This window comes from Monodelphis domestica, chromosome 4, assembly GCF_027887165.1.
Source record: "Monodelphis domestica isolate mMonDom1 chromosome 4, mMonDom1.pri, whole genome shotgun sequence".
In the NCBI taxonomy this organism is placed as follows: Eukaryota; Metazoa; Chordata; class Mammalia; order Didelphimorphia; family Didelphidae; genus Monodelphis; species Monodelphis domestica.
Window position 1 is genome coordinate 91812235 of NC_077230.1, and position 17562 is coordinate 91829796.

Here is a 17562-nt window from a genome sequence, read left to right on the forward strand (position 1 = left end):
AACTGCTATAAAAGAGTAATGGGGATAGTGGGCATCATGTGCCATATTTAACAGCCACTTTGCTTTATTGTCATCAATCACATGAAGTTTTTCTTCTATTGCCCTACAATCCTATCTGCTATAACTGATGCAAAAGAAGAGACATGAACCCATGAAATTATCAGTATTCTCTGGATATGAGAGGCAATTCCAGACCTTTAGTTTGATTCATCTACACATGATGCATTCTGAAAATGTTGGCAATTATTCATGTCCCTCATTAATAATAACCGATGCTCATGTAGCCTTTGAAAGTTTCTAAAACTAGCTAAGCTCACTTTAAACTCAAGTGTTAATAAGTTCACTGTAGTCAGTCAAAACCATCAGATCATTTCTAATAACTGCACTCAGCCTTTTCTGTCAAATTGGAATGATTATAAAACAAAGGATGGTTAAACTGGGCCATTTTGGAAGAATAAATCTGTGAGACATAACAAGGCAGCAAAAGATCTGCAAGCACAAGTCATTATCAAAGAAGGTAAGAGTCAGCATAAAAATTAATGAAACCTACCTCTTTAATAAAATATTTGGTTTGCCACGCTGTGCCTGTCTCAGCACGATGCCTCTCTTCACTCCTCTGACGCTCCTCTAGAGCTCGTTTATGTTCTGTTGCCTTATCAATTTCAGAATCCCTTAGAGACTCTGTGACATTTTTCCATAGTCGTCTGAAATTGGAATCTTTGGCTATTATTTTGCAATTTTACAAGCCTTAAAAAAAAAAGCTTAAGAAATAGATTTGATTGTCTTTCAAATGACAGCAAATTTTTCTAAATCAGTTCTGTTTTCTTTTCTAAATAACTGTTACTGAGGCTTTTTGTTTTTTTACATCACATTCACTTCCCAATATTACTACTTCTCTCAACCTCTAAAAGAGACCATTTCCATAACAAAAATTGATATAGTAACTACATCTGATAGTGAATGCCAAATCTGACATTAAAAGGAATATTTTTGATGCAGGCAGAATTATTATTATGTCTACATTTATATCTACTCACAGGCTGCTATGCAACAGGGATTATACACTTTAAAATTAAGCTAATTCGGGGAACACACAGACTAAATGAATTTTAATAGCAATATGTTCTGCTTGATTTCTACTAGTTCAGGAGTATATATAAGCTTGTTAAAACAGGATTTAACCTGAGAACACTTGATCTGGGAATATCTGGACATTAATTTAGAGACTTGATTTTTATAATGAATTATTTAATTGAATGTCACTTAGAATTAAAACATTTTAGAGTTGGAAAGTCATCTAGTCTAAACTTCACATTTTATTTATCCACAATCAGAAGTTAATGGAAGAACTGAGACTAGAACTTCTACCACACCATGTTGACTTACCTAGATTCAAAAGGCCCCTGCTTCTCCAAGGGCCGAACTCTTTTTTTAGTCACAGATAATTTAGTCAAGTCCACATACTTTGTCTCTCCATTACTGTAAGTGAATTCAAGAACACTATTCCATTCTCCCTGTACTCTGCATACCACAGTATTAGAAGTATTATGTTTTACTTCAGCTGTAACCCTAGAGACAGAGAGAAAGTAAAGACACAACTTAATAAGTGATATTAATCTTAAGTCATTGAATTCGGAAACTGAAACTTACTATGAACACTGTTTAAATTGGTTATCCAATTCATCTCAAGCTGATCTGGCTCCCTGAGAAGAAAAAAATTGCATCCTGTGTTCCCTTCACTGAGAAAATTTTTGACCCACCACTAAGAAAAAATGCTTTTGTATTCAAACACTACTGTAATATTTACCAACAGAATATTTTGTCTAATTTTTTTTTTGTATCTCATGAGGTACGTTTGCCTAAATACATTAGGTCTTCTCTACTATGAGTTCTTGAAACTCCACTTTTTAAAAACTTAAAAAACCAACAATTAAAAACAAACAAACTTTGAATGTCTGTTTCAGACAAAAACAGATAAGCCAGTGTCAGAATCCAAATACAGAGATGGAATACTGCTGTTCAAAAATTAATGAAGATTTATCTGGCCAGCTTATCTGTGGACAGGCAGGATATAGCTCAAATGAGTGCTAGGAATAGGAACAGATCTAATCATATTTTACATGTTATCTAACAGGACAGAAAGCAATAGGCTCAGGTGAGGCAAGAAATTAGGACCAAAAAGGGCATATATAGGAATTGGAGTTTGCAAATCAGGTTTGAAGACTATACTAGATGTGAACTTGGGGTCCAAAAGCTAATAAAGCTGGTTTAAAAATTCAAGTTACCATTTGTATTAGATTATTAAGCTCTTCTTTATAGGCAAAGATCATGCTTTACACATCTTTATATTTCCCATTGTCCTTCGTCCATAATAGACATTTAACAAATATTTAATAAGTGCTGAATGAAATTATCAGAAGCAAGTTGAGGGACTTGGGAAACAGGAGGTCAAAGAAGATACTGGCTATCTGATCAGAAGCAGGTCAAAGGTTCAAGAACCAAGATCTCAAGATAGACGTAGGAAATTATAATTTATATTATACTATAACATCATAATAAATATAATTATAATTAGAAATTATCAGTTGATAATATTCTGTATCTGGGAACCAGGCAGGAGATAAAGGGGTCTTTGTAGTCAAGGCAGGCACACGTCCTGAATCCAGGTAGTCAGGTAGAACAGTGATAAAAAAAATGTGAGAGTGAACCTATTTGCAGGGCAAGAGTAACTTGTTCTCTGGCTTTATTTTAGCTTACTTCTGAGCATAAAAAGCCCCCAGATTAGTGAAGATGTACCAGCTAATGAGAAGTAGAAATGTGGGTGTGGTCTGTTTAAGGGTAAGATCTAGACTAAAGAAATGGCCTGACACTAAGATTTAGGGTTTTTTTGCATAAGAACACAAATGATTACTTTGATATGCCTATCCTGACTACATGTTCTCTCAAGTTGCACTCTACATATTCCCTCTGAACTAGCTTGCCAATCTTCCTCCTTTCCTTGAAATTCCATCTGCTTTATGTAACCTAATTGGATATGAGGTGATATTCAACACTCACCTTTTTCCTCCATCACCACATAAACTCAGAACTATATTTAAAGTGCTGATGAAGGCAGATTTAAACCAGGTTATATAGAGGTTAGTACATCTTTTATGTTCCTCTCCATAGTTATTCATTTTTATATTCTTTCCTACTCAGCTTATGGTCTTAATAAAAAATCCTGGTTCATATTTAAAACTGGTAAAAGGTTAAACAAAAATATCATTGGATTTGATCCTCATAAAACCCTTCTGAGATAAGTAGTATGTATATATGTGTATGTATACATATATATGTATATGTATGTAGTACATACAGTATTTGTATAGATGAAAGAAGAATTATGGTATAGTGGAAAAAGCATTGTCCTTGATGATGATGAAAGATAGGAATAAGCAATGTTATAGGAGGTGTAGAAAGACAGGGACATTAATGCACTGTCATAAATTGTTAATGTTTTCACATCAGCTAAAATAAAACAGAATCTTTTAGCAAAGAATTAAAAACAAACCAGGTGCCCACTGATTGGGGAATAGCTATAATCAAACTGTGATACATGAAATTAATGGAATATTACTGTACTTTAATAAATTGAGAACCTCATGAAGCCAGAGAAACCCAGAAAAATTTAGATGAACTGATGATGCAAAGTGAAATAAGCAAACCCAGAAAACAATGTACATGATTACTATCAAAATTTAAGTATAAGGATCTACAACTAAATGTTGTGTGAAACACTGCAAACACAAGCAGACTTTTCCCAATGTTTGGATTGATTTGCTTATTTTCTCCTCATCTTCTTTTTTATTCCTTGTCATAAGGTATGGCTCTTTGGGAAAAGGGAGAGAGAGGAACACATAGGGAAATATGAGTGATGTAAAAACAAAAGATATTTTTAAAAATCCACTTTTTAAAAACAGCTAAAAAGTCTTCTGCCTATGAACTGCTTTTCCTCCACATCTTCTAAAATTCTCTACTACAAGAAATGGCTTGCTTTGGGTACGGACAGTACTTTCAGAAATGTAGGTGATATAACAAATAAGTTAGTAAAAATAAAATCCCTTCCTTCACAGAGTTGGTGCAAAAAACAATCATCAAATTCTTAAAATATGCTCCATTTGCTACTAAAGAAATTTTTCTTTCTATTCTTATACTCACTTCTAATTTCTTTTCTCACAGTCATTACTTGAAGCTCTTTTCTTCCTCTTCAAGTCTCTAATTGCAACCATATTTCTAATATATTAAATGGCTACATTCTCTCAAATTCCCTCTCCTCCATACCCACAAGCTTCTCCATATTGTCATCTATTCTGTCTTCTTCTGGCATAAAAGTGGTATCTCTATTCTTACTGAAGCTGTTCCCCTCTACCTATGCTCCTGAATTCCTTCCCATATTCTGCTTGCTGGACCTTGCTTCAGCAACCATTTCTTCTTTTTCAATCTTTTTCTCAATGATTCTTTCTCACTTGTCTACATTCTTAGATTTCTCCATCCAATACTATTAAAATAAAATATTAAAAGAACAACCAACCAAAAAACAACCCTTCCCTTGTCTACTCTACTCTATCAAATGATTACCCTTTCTTCCCACTATGGTCAATATTATGAGAAAAATTAACTGCATCATGGAATTCCTTCACTTCTTCATCACTCACTGACTGCTTAACCCCTTGTATTCTAGCTAACATCTCAGGGGCAGATAGGTAACTTAGTGAAGAGAAAGCCAGGCTTAGAGAAAGGAGCTATTGGGTTCAAATATGGCCTCCCGGGCAAGTCGCTTATCTCCCACTGCTTAGCCCTTACTGCACTGCTCTTCTGCCTTGGAATCAATACTAATCCAAGGGTTAAAAAAGAAAAAAAGAATCTGGTTAGCCTTCCCATCACTTAATTCAATTATTCTTTTTTTTTCCCCCCCTATTCTAAGCGAAACCTTTCCACAACTACCAAAAGTATCTACCTTATTTGGATAAAAAAAAATCAAATAATTTGGCTCAGATCAACTATACTAGAAATTTCTTTCTGTAGTATCCCACGTACAATCTGGCATCATTCTACCCTTCCAGAGTTATTTTATATGACTCCCTTCTATAACTAGAGCATATGTATACCATCCCCTCTTCTCTTTATCTCTCAAGGGGAACATAAACTGCCTAACAAAATAGGGGATATTTAATTTTTATTTTTATATTCCAGTTCCTAGTATAATTCTTAGTCCACAGAATGGGCTTAATAAAGGCTTGTTGAACAGATCCTGGGACAACTTCTGAATCTTTACTCATGTTGTACCTTATACTGCTCTTGCTATTCTCCTTGTTTTTCACCTGTAGCATCCATAGGATTAATTTTTTTTTCTTTTTTTTAAACCCTTACCTTCCATCTTGGAATCAATACTGTATATTGGTTCCAAGGTAGAAGGGTGGTAAGGGCTAGGCAATGGGGGTTAAGTGACTTGCCCAGGGTCACACAGCCGGGAAGTGTCTGAGGCCAGATTTGAACCAAGGACCTCCCATCTCTAGGCTTGGCTTTCAATCTACTGAGCCACGTAGCTGTTCTCCCCTTCCCTACCCAAGCCTGCCTCTAAAAGTCCAATTCAAATGCCATCTCTTCGAAGAAAGCTTAACTTTTAGGTGCATAAAGCACTTTACCTTGTACTTAATACTATAGTTTTCATTTGTGGCTTCTCCCCTAGGTAGATTCCTTATTATCACACAGGCAATTTTCTATGTTCTTTTATCATCTATAATTCAGTCAACCAGCATGAATTTATTAAGTGCCTTCAATATGCCAAGTACTTTGCTAGGAACTAAAAATACAAATCCAATAGTGAGATATATATTTATTTACTGAGGGAATGCAACATATCACAAAGACCAAAAATAGGAAATATACAAAATACATACAACTTACATTACACTAAGAAATATACCAAAAGCTATATGAAAAAATTCTCTAATTTCCAAATAATTAAAGAAATGAAAATTAAAGTTAACTCTGAGGTTCTAATTACATCCATCAAAATGGTAACATTTTCAAACAAGGAAAACGGTAAATGTTGAAGGAGTTATGAGAAAATAGGCATCCTGATGATTTATTGCTGGTCAAACTGTGAATAGATCCATTTTGAAAGCAATTTGAAACTGTGTCCAAAGAAGTTACAATGGAATATTATTGTGAGATGAGTAATAAAGACAGAGATGGATTTATGTGAACTGGCACAAAGTAAAGCAAGCAGAACCAAGAGAACAATTTATACAATAATATTATTAAATCTAGTAATTTTGAAGGAATTAAGAATTCTAACCAAAGCAATAATCAACCACAATTCCAGAAGGCAAATAAAGAAAGCTATCCCTCTGCTGACAGAGAAGTGATATATTAAATATATAGGATGACACACATTTTTGGACATGGCCAGTAATGGAAATTTGTTTTGCTTGACTATGTTGTTCTCTATATATGAAATGCCTCTCATTCCCCCAGGGTTATCTGTCATGGAATACTTAAATCAAATCACACCTAGGAATCCTTTCCTCATCATCTGGATCACATTAATTCATTAATGACCTTCCATACCTCACACAGTACTTTATTTGAATATTACATGCAGTTATGATATACAATTTTGCATTATATTTATTTGTGTAATAGACTGCTGATTAGTAAACATTTATTAAGTGCATACTATGTGGTAGGCATTGTGGTAGGCACTGGGGGTGGGGTGGGGTGGAAGGCAGAGATATGAAGAATTAAATCATCCCTAACCTTAAGAACCTTGTTTTTGATTTTATCTTTTAAAAATTACTTTTATAAGCATTTATTATCTTTCCTGCTGCCCCCCCATCCATTGTACAATTTCTTAAAAATAAAACTTTCATAACTGCATAATCCAGCAAAACAACCTTCTATCTTTTCCATGTCCAAAAATGCATTTTTCATTTTGAATTTTAAGTATAATACTTGTCTGGTAGAAAGTGGAAGTTCTATTTTTTTAACCAGGTCTCTAGAATTATAATTAATCACTGCATTAATCTGAGTTTTATAATGTTATTATTGGATAAATTGTTCAACTAGTTCTGATCATTTTACTTTTAAATGACTCATAAAAATCATCCCTAGTTTCTTCTGAAACTATTTCACCATTTTTATGGTAAAATAATATCCACTACATTCATATCCTTTTTTTGGGTAAGCCATTCCTTAGGGCAAACCATTAGTTTTATAATTTGGATTACTTTGAAAATAGCTGCAAAAAATATATCTGTATATATGAATCCTCTTTCTCTTTCTTTTATCTCTTTTGGATGTAGTTAGAGCAAGAGGTTTGCACATTTTGGTAACTTTGAGGGCATAGTTCCAAACCACTTTTCAGAATGGCTAAACTAATTTGAAGCTCTACCAGCAATGCAATAATATGCCTATTTTCATGTAGCCCTCTAACATTTATCATTTTCCTCTTTTGCCATCTTAGCCCATTTGAATTGCTTTAATTTGCACTTATTATTAATAATTTGGAAAAATTTTTCATATGATTGTCAACAACGTACATTTCTTTCCTTAAGAACAAACTATTTGGGCTGATGATTAGGGGCAGAGGAATAATAGGGTGGTCCCTGGGCTCAGCCTGTGGTTGGCTCTGGAATGCATCTATCTAGGGCAAGGTTGTCAACATGATGGAGCACTGTTAGGTTGTGCTAGTTAAGTATGCTCAAGATAAGAAAAAAAAAACCTACCTATTTGTGTCCTTTGACTATTTGACTCTTAGGGAATTTTTCTTAGTCTTATAAATATGAATCTACCAGGAGTTTACTTCGACAGAAGAGATAATATATAACATTTAGGTATTTACAAAATATAGATGAAATAAACAAATATAACATAATTGGTGGAATGTTAATAGTTTGGGAAGATCCGAAAAGGTCCCATGCAGGAGGCAACAACAGAGCTATCTTTGAAGGAAACTAGTGACCTCAAAGATGGTAAGGTGAGGAGGAAGGTATGCTTTCTAGGAGTAGTTGTAACTGCCTGTTCAAAGTGATAGAGATGGGAGGTGGGATGAGGAACAAAAAGGTTAGTTTGGGTAGACCATAAAGTTCATGAAGAGGAGAAATGGATAATAAGCTCAAAAATATTGGAATCAAGTTGTAAATGGTTTTAAATATAAGACAGATGAGTATATATTTGATACTACAGGAAACAGGTGTACTGAACAAGGAAGTAGTAGTATAGTCAAACCTTTATTTGAGAAGCATCACTTTGATGGCTGTGTGGAGGATGGATTGGAAATAGGAGAGACTGGAAGGAAAGATATCAAAGAAAGCTATTTCAAAAGTTTGGGCAAGCGATGATAAGAGTAGATTAAGGTGGTAGCATTGAGTAGAGAGAATTAGGAAGATAAGAGATTTTATGGATATAATGGATATATATCATTGATAAGACTTCACAGCTAATTGTATATGGAATAAAGAGATGGCCAGTGAATCTAGATGACTAAAGGATGGTGGTTCCCTCAACTAAAAGAAGAAAGTTCAGAAGAAGGCTTGAGGAAGGAGGAAGACAATGAGTTTTCTTTTGTACATACTGAGATACTTATTAGACATAAGTTTTGAAATATCCAATAGTGTTGGTGATGTAGGCTGGAAGTTCAGGACAATGTCTAGAAATACACACCTTGGAGTCATTTGCTGATATTCAGAGAGAGCTCATGTAATTATCAAGGGAGATTACAGAGTTAGGAAGACAAGGGAACGAGAAAGGATGACAATGCAGCAAAGAGGACTGAGAACTAATAGTCCAACGTGGTGGAAAAAGAAATAGTAATATCAAAAAAATCTGGAGCAGTGTAAAGTGATGTGGAAGGTCAAGACAGATGAAAACTGAGAAAAGACCATCAATTTGGCAGTTAAGAGATCATTAGTAACTTTAAAGAGATTAGTTTCAGTTGAATGAGGCAGGAAGAAATGCAGGGAGTGCACTAGTGACATCAATCATCAAATCTAGCTGAGGTATTAAGTATATGAAAAGGAATAGTAAGAGATAAGACTGAAAAGGTAGAGTGGAATCAAACTGGAGGAAGATTTTAATGACAAGCTATGATGTTTGAACATTACAAATAAAAACTTTCTTTATGGTTCCCTTATAAAAGCTTATATGTCTGTTGCCCATTGATGAAGTATCACAGAGCTAATAATAGCAGCTCTTTAAGCAGCATGTGGTTTAAAGTTTCAAGAGAGATCCAATGTCAATGTATGGCAACATGAGATTAGTGAAAGAAATGGCTATTTTTATGACTTCTTCATGAGGAGTAAGACTAATTCTTAAGAAGGATGCTGTTTGTCTGACTATTTGCTACTTTTACCTCCCAAGATGATGGGATCAGCCTTCTTCTACTCAAGAAGGACAAATTGATTCTTCCATGTTAATGCATGGAATCAATCACTCTTGTCCCTTATTTCCTAGTAGATAACTTCAAAGGATTCTCTTACATAGTTTTTGTTATTGTTCTCAGTCACATCTGACTTCGTGACCCCATTTGGGTTTTTTAGGGCAAAGATATTGGAGTCGTTTACCATTTCTTTTTTCCAGCTCATTTTACAGGGTTAACTGTCTGGCCCAGGGTTACACAGCTAGTATCAGAAGTCAGATTTGAATTCAGGTTTCCTGACTCTAGGTCCCACGACTCTATCCACTTCTATCTGGCTCTTCTGACATAGTTATAATCTGAATTACAGTGAAAGTTGCTATACCACATTTTGTGGACTGTACCTAACATAAAGATAAATTGGCTTATGGTTTACTTATTCCTGAGGTAGAGATTTTTATCCTACTTCTTGCTAGCAATTCCAGGATCTGTCTGAAATTTCATCTTCTCTTAGGGAAATTCTGATTAGAGCAGATCTTCTTCCTATAGCCAGTAAGCAACTGTCACTATGTGCAGGAGCTCAAAGACTGAAGAATGTTGTTCAGGAAGTCTTATTGGATTTAGTGAATTACAAATGTAAAGTTTAAAAAACAACAACCAAACATGATAAACATAAACAAGATGTTATCAACATCATTAATATTTATAATAAATTGTGAACTTTATTCATTATAATGCTGCTGCTGCTAATGCTGTTATCATGTAGAAAATGAATGATAGAAAAGAAATCAAACAATAAAAAAATTGCCCTTACCGGTGTAGTTTGCCACCATAGAATGGTTTGGTATGAAAAGTAATGCTAGCTGAATATCCAGTCTTTGCACAGTTAACATTTACTTTTCCACCTAATTCTACCCAAGGAACTGTCAAAATTGATCGGGCGTATGCACATGGCAGGGAAAATGTATACTCCTCTCCATGCTCCAAAAGACTAAGGATACCTGAAACATAGTTGTGGTTAGCATTAATAGCAAAAATTATTGAGTCAAAATGCTATAAATTTTCTGTGTCATATTTTAAAATCATGGCTACATTTTGCTCAACATACATATAATTTGATATGAACTACTAGATTCCTTAGAGTAATAGTATCTGCTAAAAACCAATGAATTCAGGCTGTTTTTAACCACAAAACTGGAATCTTCCACAATAGTATCCCCAGAGTACATATTACAAAAATATTATGAATCAAATAAGGTTTTAATAAAGTCTTTCTATTGCTTCCATGAAAACATCCCTTAAGACAGTGTCAAAAACAGACCAGTTTTATACAAAATTACATGTCTCTATAGATTACATTATAAAACGAAGCTCTAAGGATTCAGTGACTGTTAATCAATTCTGATAGTCACTAGTCTAAGGAAAAGTTAGGCTAACATATTTTCCCAATATGAAGTAAGACTAAGTCATAGATTCCAGACCTCAGCTCTTTTGCTGTTTTTTTTTTTTAAACATAAGAAAATAATATTCTCTGAAAATACTAAAATCAATGCTCTGGATGCTTCAACTCTTAGCATTTTTGCTAATGAAAAAGAAGAGATAAATAACTTTCTTATCTAAAAAAGTTTTTACTATGAATATAAATTAATCAAAATGTTTTCACAGATGCTGACACTCCCATTTCACAAGAGAATTTGATGATCACAACTTCTTTTATTTGACATTTCATAGTTTACAAACAACTTTTATAAAGAATCTCTGATTCTTACCATCGTTGAGAGATGTGGGAAATTATTATTAACCCCATTTCACAGAAATCAGGAATCAAGCTACTTCTCCCAAATCAAACTAACAATTTCAAAGTAAAGTGTAGTTTTGAATCACATATGTCTAGCAAATTTAAATTCAGAACAAAATTTGAGCTAAAGATGTTTTGTTTTTACCAGTGAATAGCTATTTCCATTTATCTATGAAAGAATTTTTGAATTTAACATTTCAATGAATCTGCTCAAATTCTTATGAGGATTTTTGTGCAGTTGATCAAAAAACAGCTCACTATGCTTAATCTCCCTTTTCATTTACTGATTTAGAACTAAAGTATAAAATGCTTTTTAAATGTATAGATTGGGGGGCAACTAGGTAGCACAGTGGATAGAATGTCATGTGAGGAGTCAGGAAGACTTGAGTTCAAATCTGACCTCAAAACTTCATTGCTATGTGACCCAGGCCAAATCACCTAAGTCCAATAGCTGAGTCCTTACTACTCTTCTGCTTTAGGACTGACACACAGCATTTATTCTAAGACAGAAGGTAAGGATTGATTTTTTTTTTAAACCCTTACCTTCCATCTTGGAGTCAATACCGTGTATTGGCTCCAAGGCAGAAGAGTGGTAAGGGCTAGGCAATGGGGGTCAAGTGACTTGCCCAGGGTCACACAGCTGGGAAGTGTCTGAGGTCAGATTTGAACCTAGGACCTCCCATCTCTAGACCTAGCTCTCAATCCACTGAGCTACCCAGCTGCCCCCAACAATTGATTTTTTTAAAAAAGGTATGTAGTTTTAGAAATGAAATTTATAAATCAGTACCCTCTTTCTACAATGATCTGGAAAATCCTATGACCTAAGTGCTGCCGATTATTTTTTCTAATTCATAAGTAATTTTTGTCTTGGTAACTAATATATTATAACATATGTCTTTCTTCTTTCAAATAAGATTTTCCCCACCTACCTTCTCCAACCATTGTCACTCCTATTGACATTCCCAAGAATTTGCTTTTAGTCCAAACGTGAGCATTTACACACATCTTCCTCTCTGCACATTCTGCATAAAACCCTGAGACTGGAGGATGATGAGACACTTGTTCAGCAACAAATCTGACAGTATAACAGTCTGATTCCACCTGGTTCAAAGGCTCTGGCAGAGAAGCCTGATCTGAGATTGCCTGGGAGGAAGAGCTGGTGGTCATGCTGGATGCTACATCACTCTTCGGCATCCTCCAGGAACAGTGAAATGTTTCTCCAATGATGGGATTGTAGGGTTTCTTTGCAATAGCTCCCTTACGGCCTTCATGAAATGAAGTAAGATAGTACTCTACAAAACGGACCATCCTGTCTTCTGCAGTAGTTCCATTAGTGATAGATATAAAAAGGTCTGGATGAGACATAAAGTCTGCATACATTTCCAGCAAAGAACGTTTCTCTAGAATAAAGGTAGGAAGAACCACCTGAAACCAACAACAACAACAAAAATTCAATAAGGGCAAAGCTAATCTTTAAGTGTAGAAATCTTCTATATTTACACTTGAAAATTGATCTATTGAAATGTTTGTTTCTTTTTTTAAAAGAGGGTTATAGGGGCAGCTGGGTAGCTCAGTGGATGAGAGCCAGGCCTAGAGATGGGAGGTCCTAGGTTCAAATCTGGCCTCAGACTCTTCCCAGCTGTGTGACCCTGGGCAAGTCACTTGACCCCCATTGCCTAGCCCTTACTGCTCTTCTGCCTTGGAACCGATACACAGTATTGATTCCAAGATGGAAGGTAAGGACTTTAAAAAAAATAAAAATAACAATAAATAAATACAACAGAGGGTTAAAAATGGTGACTACAACAATGTAAATTGGGGAAAAAACACACCCACCCAAAAAATCAAAAGTAAATATAACAAAATTATAAGGAGAAAACAGGAATGGAATGAAGAGATATGAAAAGACATTCCCAGCCAGCCTCTTCATGACAGTAGAAAGTCTACAAATGTTACATGGTGCCCATGTTTTGGGACTTTTCAATGTATGGATCAGTTGTACTGCCTTTTTCTTCTTAAAAAATTATAAAATATGAAATAACTCTCCAGGAGTTAGAGAGAGGACACATGGGATATTATGATGATGTAAGAATTTGACAATATCAATATAAACTTATTTTTTAAAAGGATGGTTCAAAACCTTTGAAAAACAAACAGGTTCTACAATCTAGGATCTAGAAGGACATTAGAAACTTTGTAAATTTGTTAGTGCATCATATTAAACATTTTGGTTAATTAAGAATTCATATCAACTCAGGAATCAGAGAGCAGGGCAAAGGAGGTCAGAAGGAAAAAAAAATCTCTTGATTAGAAAAATAAGAGGTATTATTTTTCTGAACCCTTACCTTCTGTTTTAGAATCAATATTAAGTATCAGTTCCAAGGCAGAAGAGTGATAAGGGCTAAGCAATGGGGTTGACTTTCCCAGGGTCCCACAATTAGGAAGTGTTTTATCTCTTAAAACCTTCTCCTGGTCTCTGTTCTTATAGATACCACCTTGGTATAGGCCTTCATTGACACCCACTTGGATTTTAGTCATTGTTTCCTGATAGGTGCTAAATGTTCTGTCAGTATCTAGACTTCTCACTCTCAAAACTGCTCCTTTACACGATGGGGCAAATTGTTTATAAATTTGCTGGTATCTTGAATGGATTTGTATTTGCCTCCTTCTTTGAAATAAACAGACTTAAAGACCTATCTCTTCAGGACTATTTCTATACTAAATGAAAGGACCACCACCATGGATTGTATTGGAGATTCCCATAGACACTGCTTGCTATCACAAAGCTATATTAACTACTCTGCCTGACATTGATAATGCCATTTAATTCATTTATACCTACAGGTGGGTAATACTTTGCCGATTACCCTTGTCGGCATTCTCCCTTCTCTTTTTGCCCAGCTAACATCAAGTTTATTTGTTTTAACTAAGTCTATAATAAATATTAAATAAGGGGAAAATCTGCTACAAGTAATTGTATAATATGCTAAATAGAAAGCCAACCTCTTCATGTGGCTTTAAGAGTTGAGCAGAGTGGAAGATGATAATGACTAGCATTTATATAGTGCTTAAAGTTTGCAGAGTACTTTCAATAGGTTATCTCATATGATCCTCACAACAACCCTGCAAACCAGATACTATTACAAATGAGGAAACTGAGGCTAGCTAAGATTAAGTTACTTTGCTCAGATCTAGTAAGTAACTGAGACAGTATTTAAATTCAGGTCTTTAAATAAATAAGTTCAGGTCTTCCTGACTTCAAATTTAGCACACTAGCTACTCTGTACTATCTAGTTACCTCCTTGGAGAAAGACAGCTTCAGTGGCAAGGGTTACTAGGGAAGTGGTGTCCTGGGGTGGGATGGGGTGGAGTGGTGGTGGAGAAAGACACCTAACTTAAAACAAGGTGGGAAGAATGTTGGAGGAAAAATTCAAGGATATCGGGAATATACATGCTTTCTATTCCACAGAAATACCAATAAATGCTCCTTTTAGAAAAATCAAGCATGCTATTAGAGTGGCTACTAGGAAACAAGGGAATGCAGTAAAAAGTACTGACATCACAAATTAGATAACAGAAAATATATTTAACTGCTGAGTTTCCTTCACAATCAACCCACACTAGAACTTACTCTTGTTAAATCCATGCCCAGTTTAAGCTGTGACAGTAGATGTAGGATAACACTACGCTGTTCTTCCACAGCTCCCAGGTCATCTTCCTTATTATCACAAGTATCTTCCACCTCATCATCTGCATTTATTGCCTCAGGTTCCTGGACAGAAAATAAAGGATCAAGTATTTAGTATTTAAAAGTACTTATTAACACAGTAAAAAATAATATACTAACATGGGTTCGGGGACTAAAATAAATTAAGGTGAGTCTAAAATCAATTAGGAAGCAGATGTGAATTTGAATTAAGGTAAGACTCTTGAAGGAAATTTCAATTTCAAAAGGCCTATAATAAATGAGATATGGTTAAGAAATGTAAATCCAGTTCATCTTCAGCAAAAAGAAAAGAAATCAAAGCAATAAGAACCATTGAGGAAGCACATCTGATAAAAATTAACCGTAGAAAAGGTAAAGTTGTCTTATCTTTTTCAGTTAGATATTAAGACTTTTTCTAATCCACAGTCTTAGTGAAGATCAAAGCATACCACATTCCTCTTTATTTTCTTCATGAGATTTTTATGGTATGTGCTATGTCTCCTATCATGACATGAGAAATATCAAAATATGTATTGTTTGAAAATACTGGTATAAACCTATAACCATACTACATATTGCCTTAGGAAGGGGGAAGGGAAGGAAGGAGAAAATCTGAACCCTAAAATATCAGAAAACAATTGTCAAAAATTGTTTCTATATGTAACTGAAAAAATCAATTAAAATTTTTTCAAGACTTTTTCTACATCTAGTTTTATAATAGCCAGAAAATTTTTTTTAGTGTCTCTTAGGAGGTCCCACAATGAGAATTCTATTTTCTTAGTGCAATACTGGGAAAAGAACATTTCACAATATAGTAAAAAGTGTTTCCCATTGTTCTGAGAAATAAAGTAAGGATTCAGTATTAAGATTCTCTGTCAATAAAGCAGGAATGGGGCTGCTGGGTAGATCAGTGGATTGAGAGCCAGGCCTAGAGATGGGAGGTCCTTGGTTCAAATCTGGCCTCAGACACTTCCCAGCTATGTGACCCTGGGCAAGTCACTTGACCCCCATTGCCTAGCCCTTACCACTCTTCTGCCTTGGAGCCAATACACAGTATTGGTTCCAAGACAGAAGGTAAGGGTTTAAAAAAAATAATAAAAAATAAAGCAGGAAAGCATTCTTGTCAAGAATAAAATGGTATACTAAGACAAAAATCTAGCCAGTACTACTGAAATTTTTTTATTTTGAAAATCATGCATGGGGCAGCTAGATGGATCAGTGGACAGATTAAAGACAGGAGGTTCTGGGTTCAACTCAGGACTCAGACACTTTCCTGGCTTTATGACCCTGGCCAAGTCACTTAACGTCAATTGCCTAGCCCTTACTGTTCTTCTGTCTTGGAACCAATACTTAGTATCAACTCTTAAGACAAAAGGTGAGGGTTTAAAAAAAAAAGGCAGGCATAAGGAAACTGCATTCTACCAATCCTCAGAGTAGATGCTCAATTGTAAAATTGTATGTAAAATGTAAAAAAAAAAATGTAAAAAAAAGATGTAAAATTGGTCTTGAAATAAAAAGAAACATCGAGGAATTTGAAGTTAAAACTGCTCAATCCTAGCTATTCTTATGTTTAACAACATTATCAAAGTAGCTTTTCCTAGTAGTCAATTTACATCAGTTTTGTGATGGTTTTAAGATGACTTCTTTATTTCCTTTCAGGGAACAAGGCACTTTAACTCCAGAGATATTAAACATAATATCCACAAATTTGTGAAACAATAACAATGAACCACAAATTGTCATATCTTAATGAAGAGACTTCTCTAACTCTCAACATATGAAGATAGAGATCCAAATGAATGGATTAGTAATGCAAATACAGCTTTACTACTAACATATTACAAAGATTACTATGTATATCTGAACTATTTCCAGGAAGAATGTCATTAAAATTTAAATATAAAAGATATCTTTAAGGCAATGGATTATTTATATAGGTGGTTGGGATATTTGGGTTGGTATGGTCAATTCTATTTAGCACCTTTAAAAATGAGGTTTTTTTTCCCCAAGAATTCTTGGAATTTTAAAGTTATAAGGGACATAAAACCATCTGGCATAATCCCTACTCATTTTTATTGAGGATGAAAATAAAAGTCAAGAAAATTAAATGAGCTAGCAATTATGAAAATAAGGACTTAAACTCTCGGTCCAGCATTCTTTCTACAATACAACTAAAAATGACTTATCAGTACAGTGAAATGAAGGAAAATTATTCTTTTATCAAGGTACTGCTTTTGAAATTCTGGTATTTATTAAGGAATTTGATAGCTCTCTTCTTTCCTACCTACTTTTTGCATATGTGTGCTCTTAAAAGATAAACCTCAGGGATAACAAGCTAACTCTCAGAGGACCAAGATAATACTTGAGCAAATGAAATATTAATTAATGGAAAAGTATGTTCTAAACCTTCTAAATTTTGTGGAAGCCCCAACAAACAGTATGCTTGACAGTAGCAGAACCTTTTAAATAATTAACTTCTTGGGAAACTTAGGATTTAAAGAAATTGTATAAATTAATGTTGAACAAAGCAGAACCAGGAGATTAGTATCAACAACAACCAAGAAAAAGTAAGTTAAAAAAAACCAAAACACTAAGAGTAGATAATGAACTTGGATTAAATGCAAGGACCAAAACTGGTTCCAAAGGACAAATAATGTGCAA

At 34.6% G+C, this 17562-nt stretch overlaps 1 protein-coding gene across 2 annotated transcripts in view; it reads right to left on the reverse strand.

Annotated features, from left to right (window-relative positions):
• The window catches only part of OSBPL11 (oxysterol binding protein like 11), a 94562-nt gene that overhangs the window by 9695 nt on the left and 67305 nt on the right, over nucleotides 1-17562 (reverse strand). For both annotated transcript variants that reach the window (XM_001373272.5, XM_056793584.1), the window contains 5 exons: nucleotides 14827-14967; nucleotides 12125-12620; nucleotides 10212-10398; nucleotides 1387-1569; nucleotides 551-704 (listed from right to left, as the gene is read on the reverse strand). In XM_001373272.5, coding sequence (XP_001373309.3) covers nucleotides 551-704; nucleotides 1387-1569; nucleotides 10212-10398; nucleotides 12125-12620; nucleotides 14827-14967 — 1161 coding nt within the window. The remainder of the gene's footprint in view (nucleotides 1-550; nucleotides 705-1386; nucleotides 1570-10211; nucleotides 10399-12124; nucleotides 12621-14826; nucleotides 14968-17562) is intronic.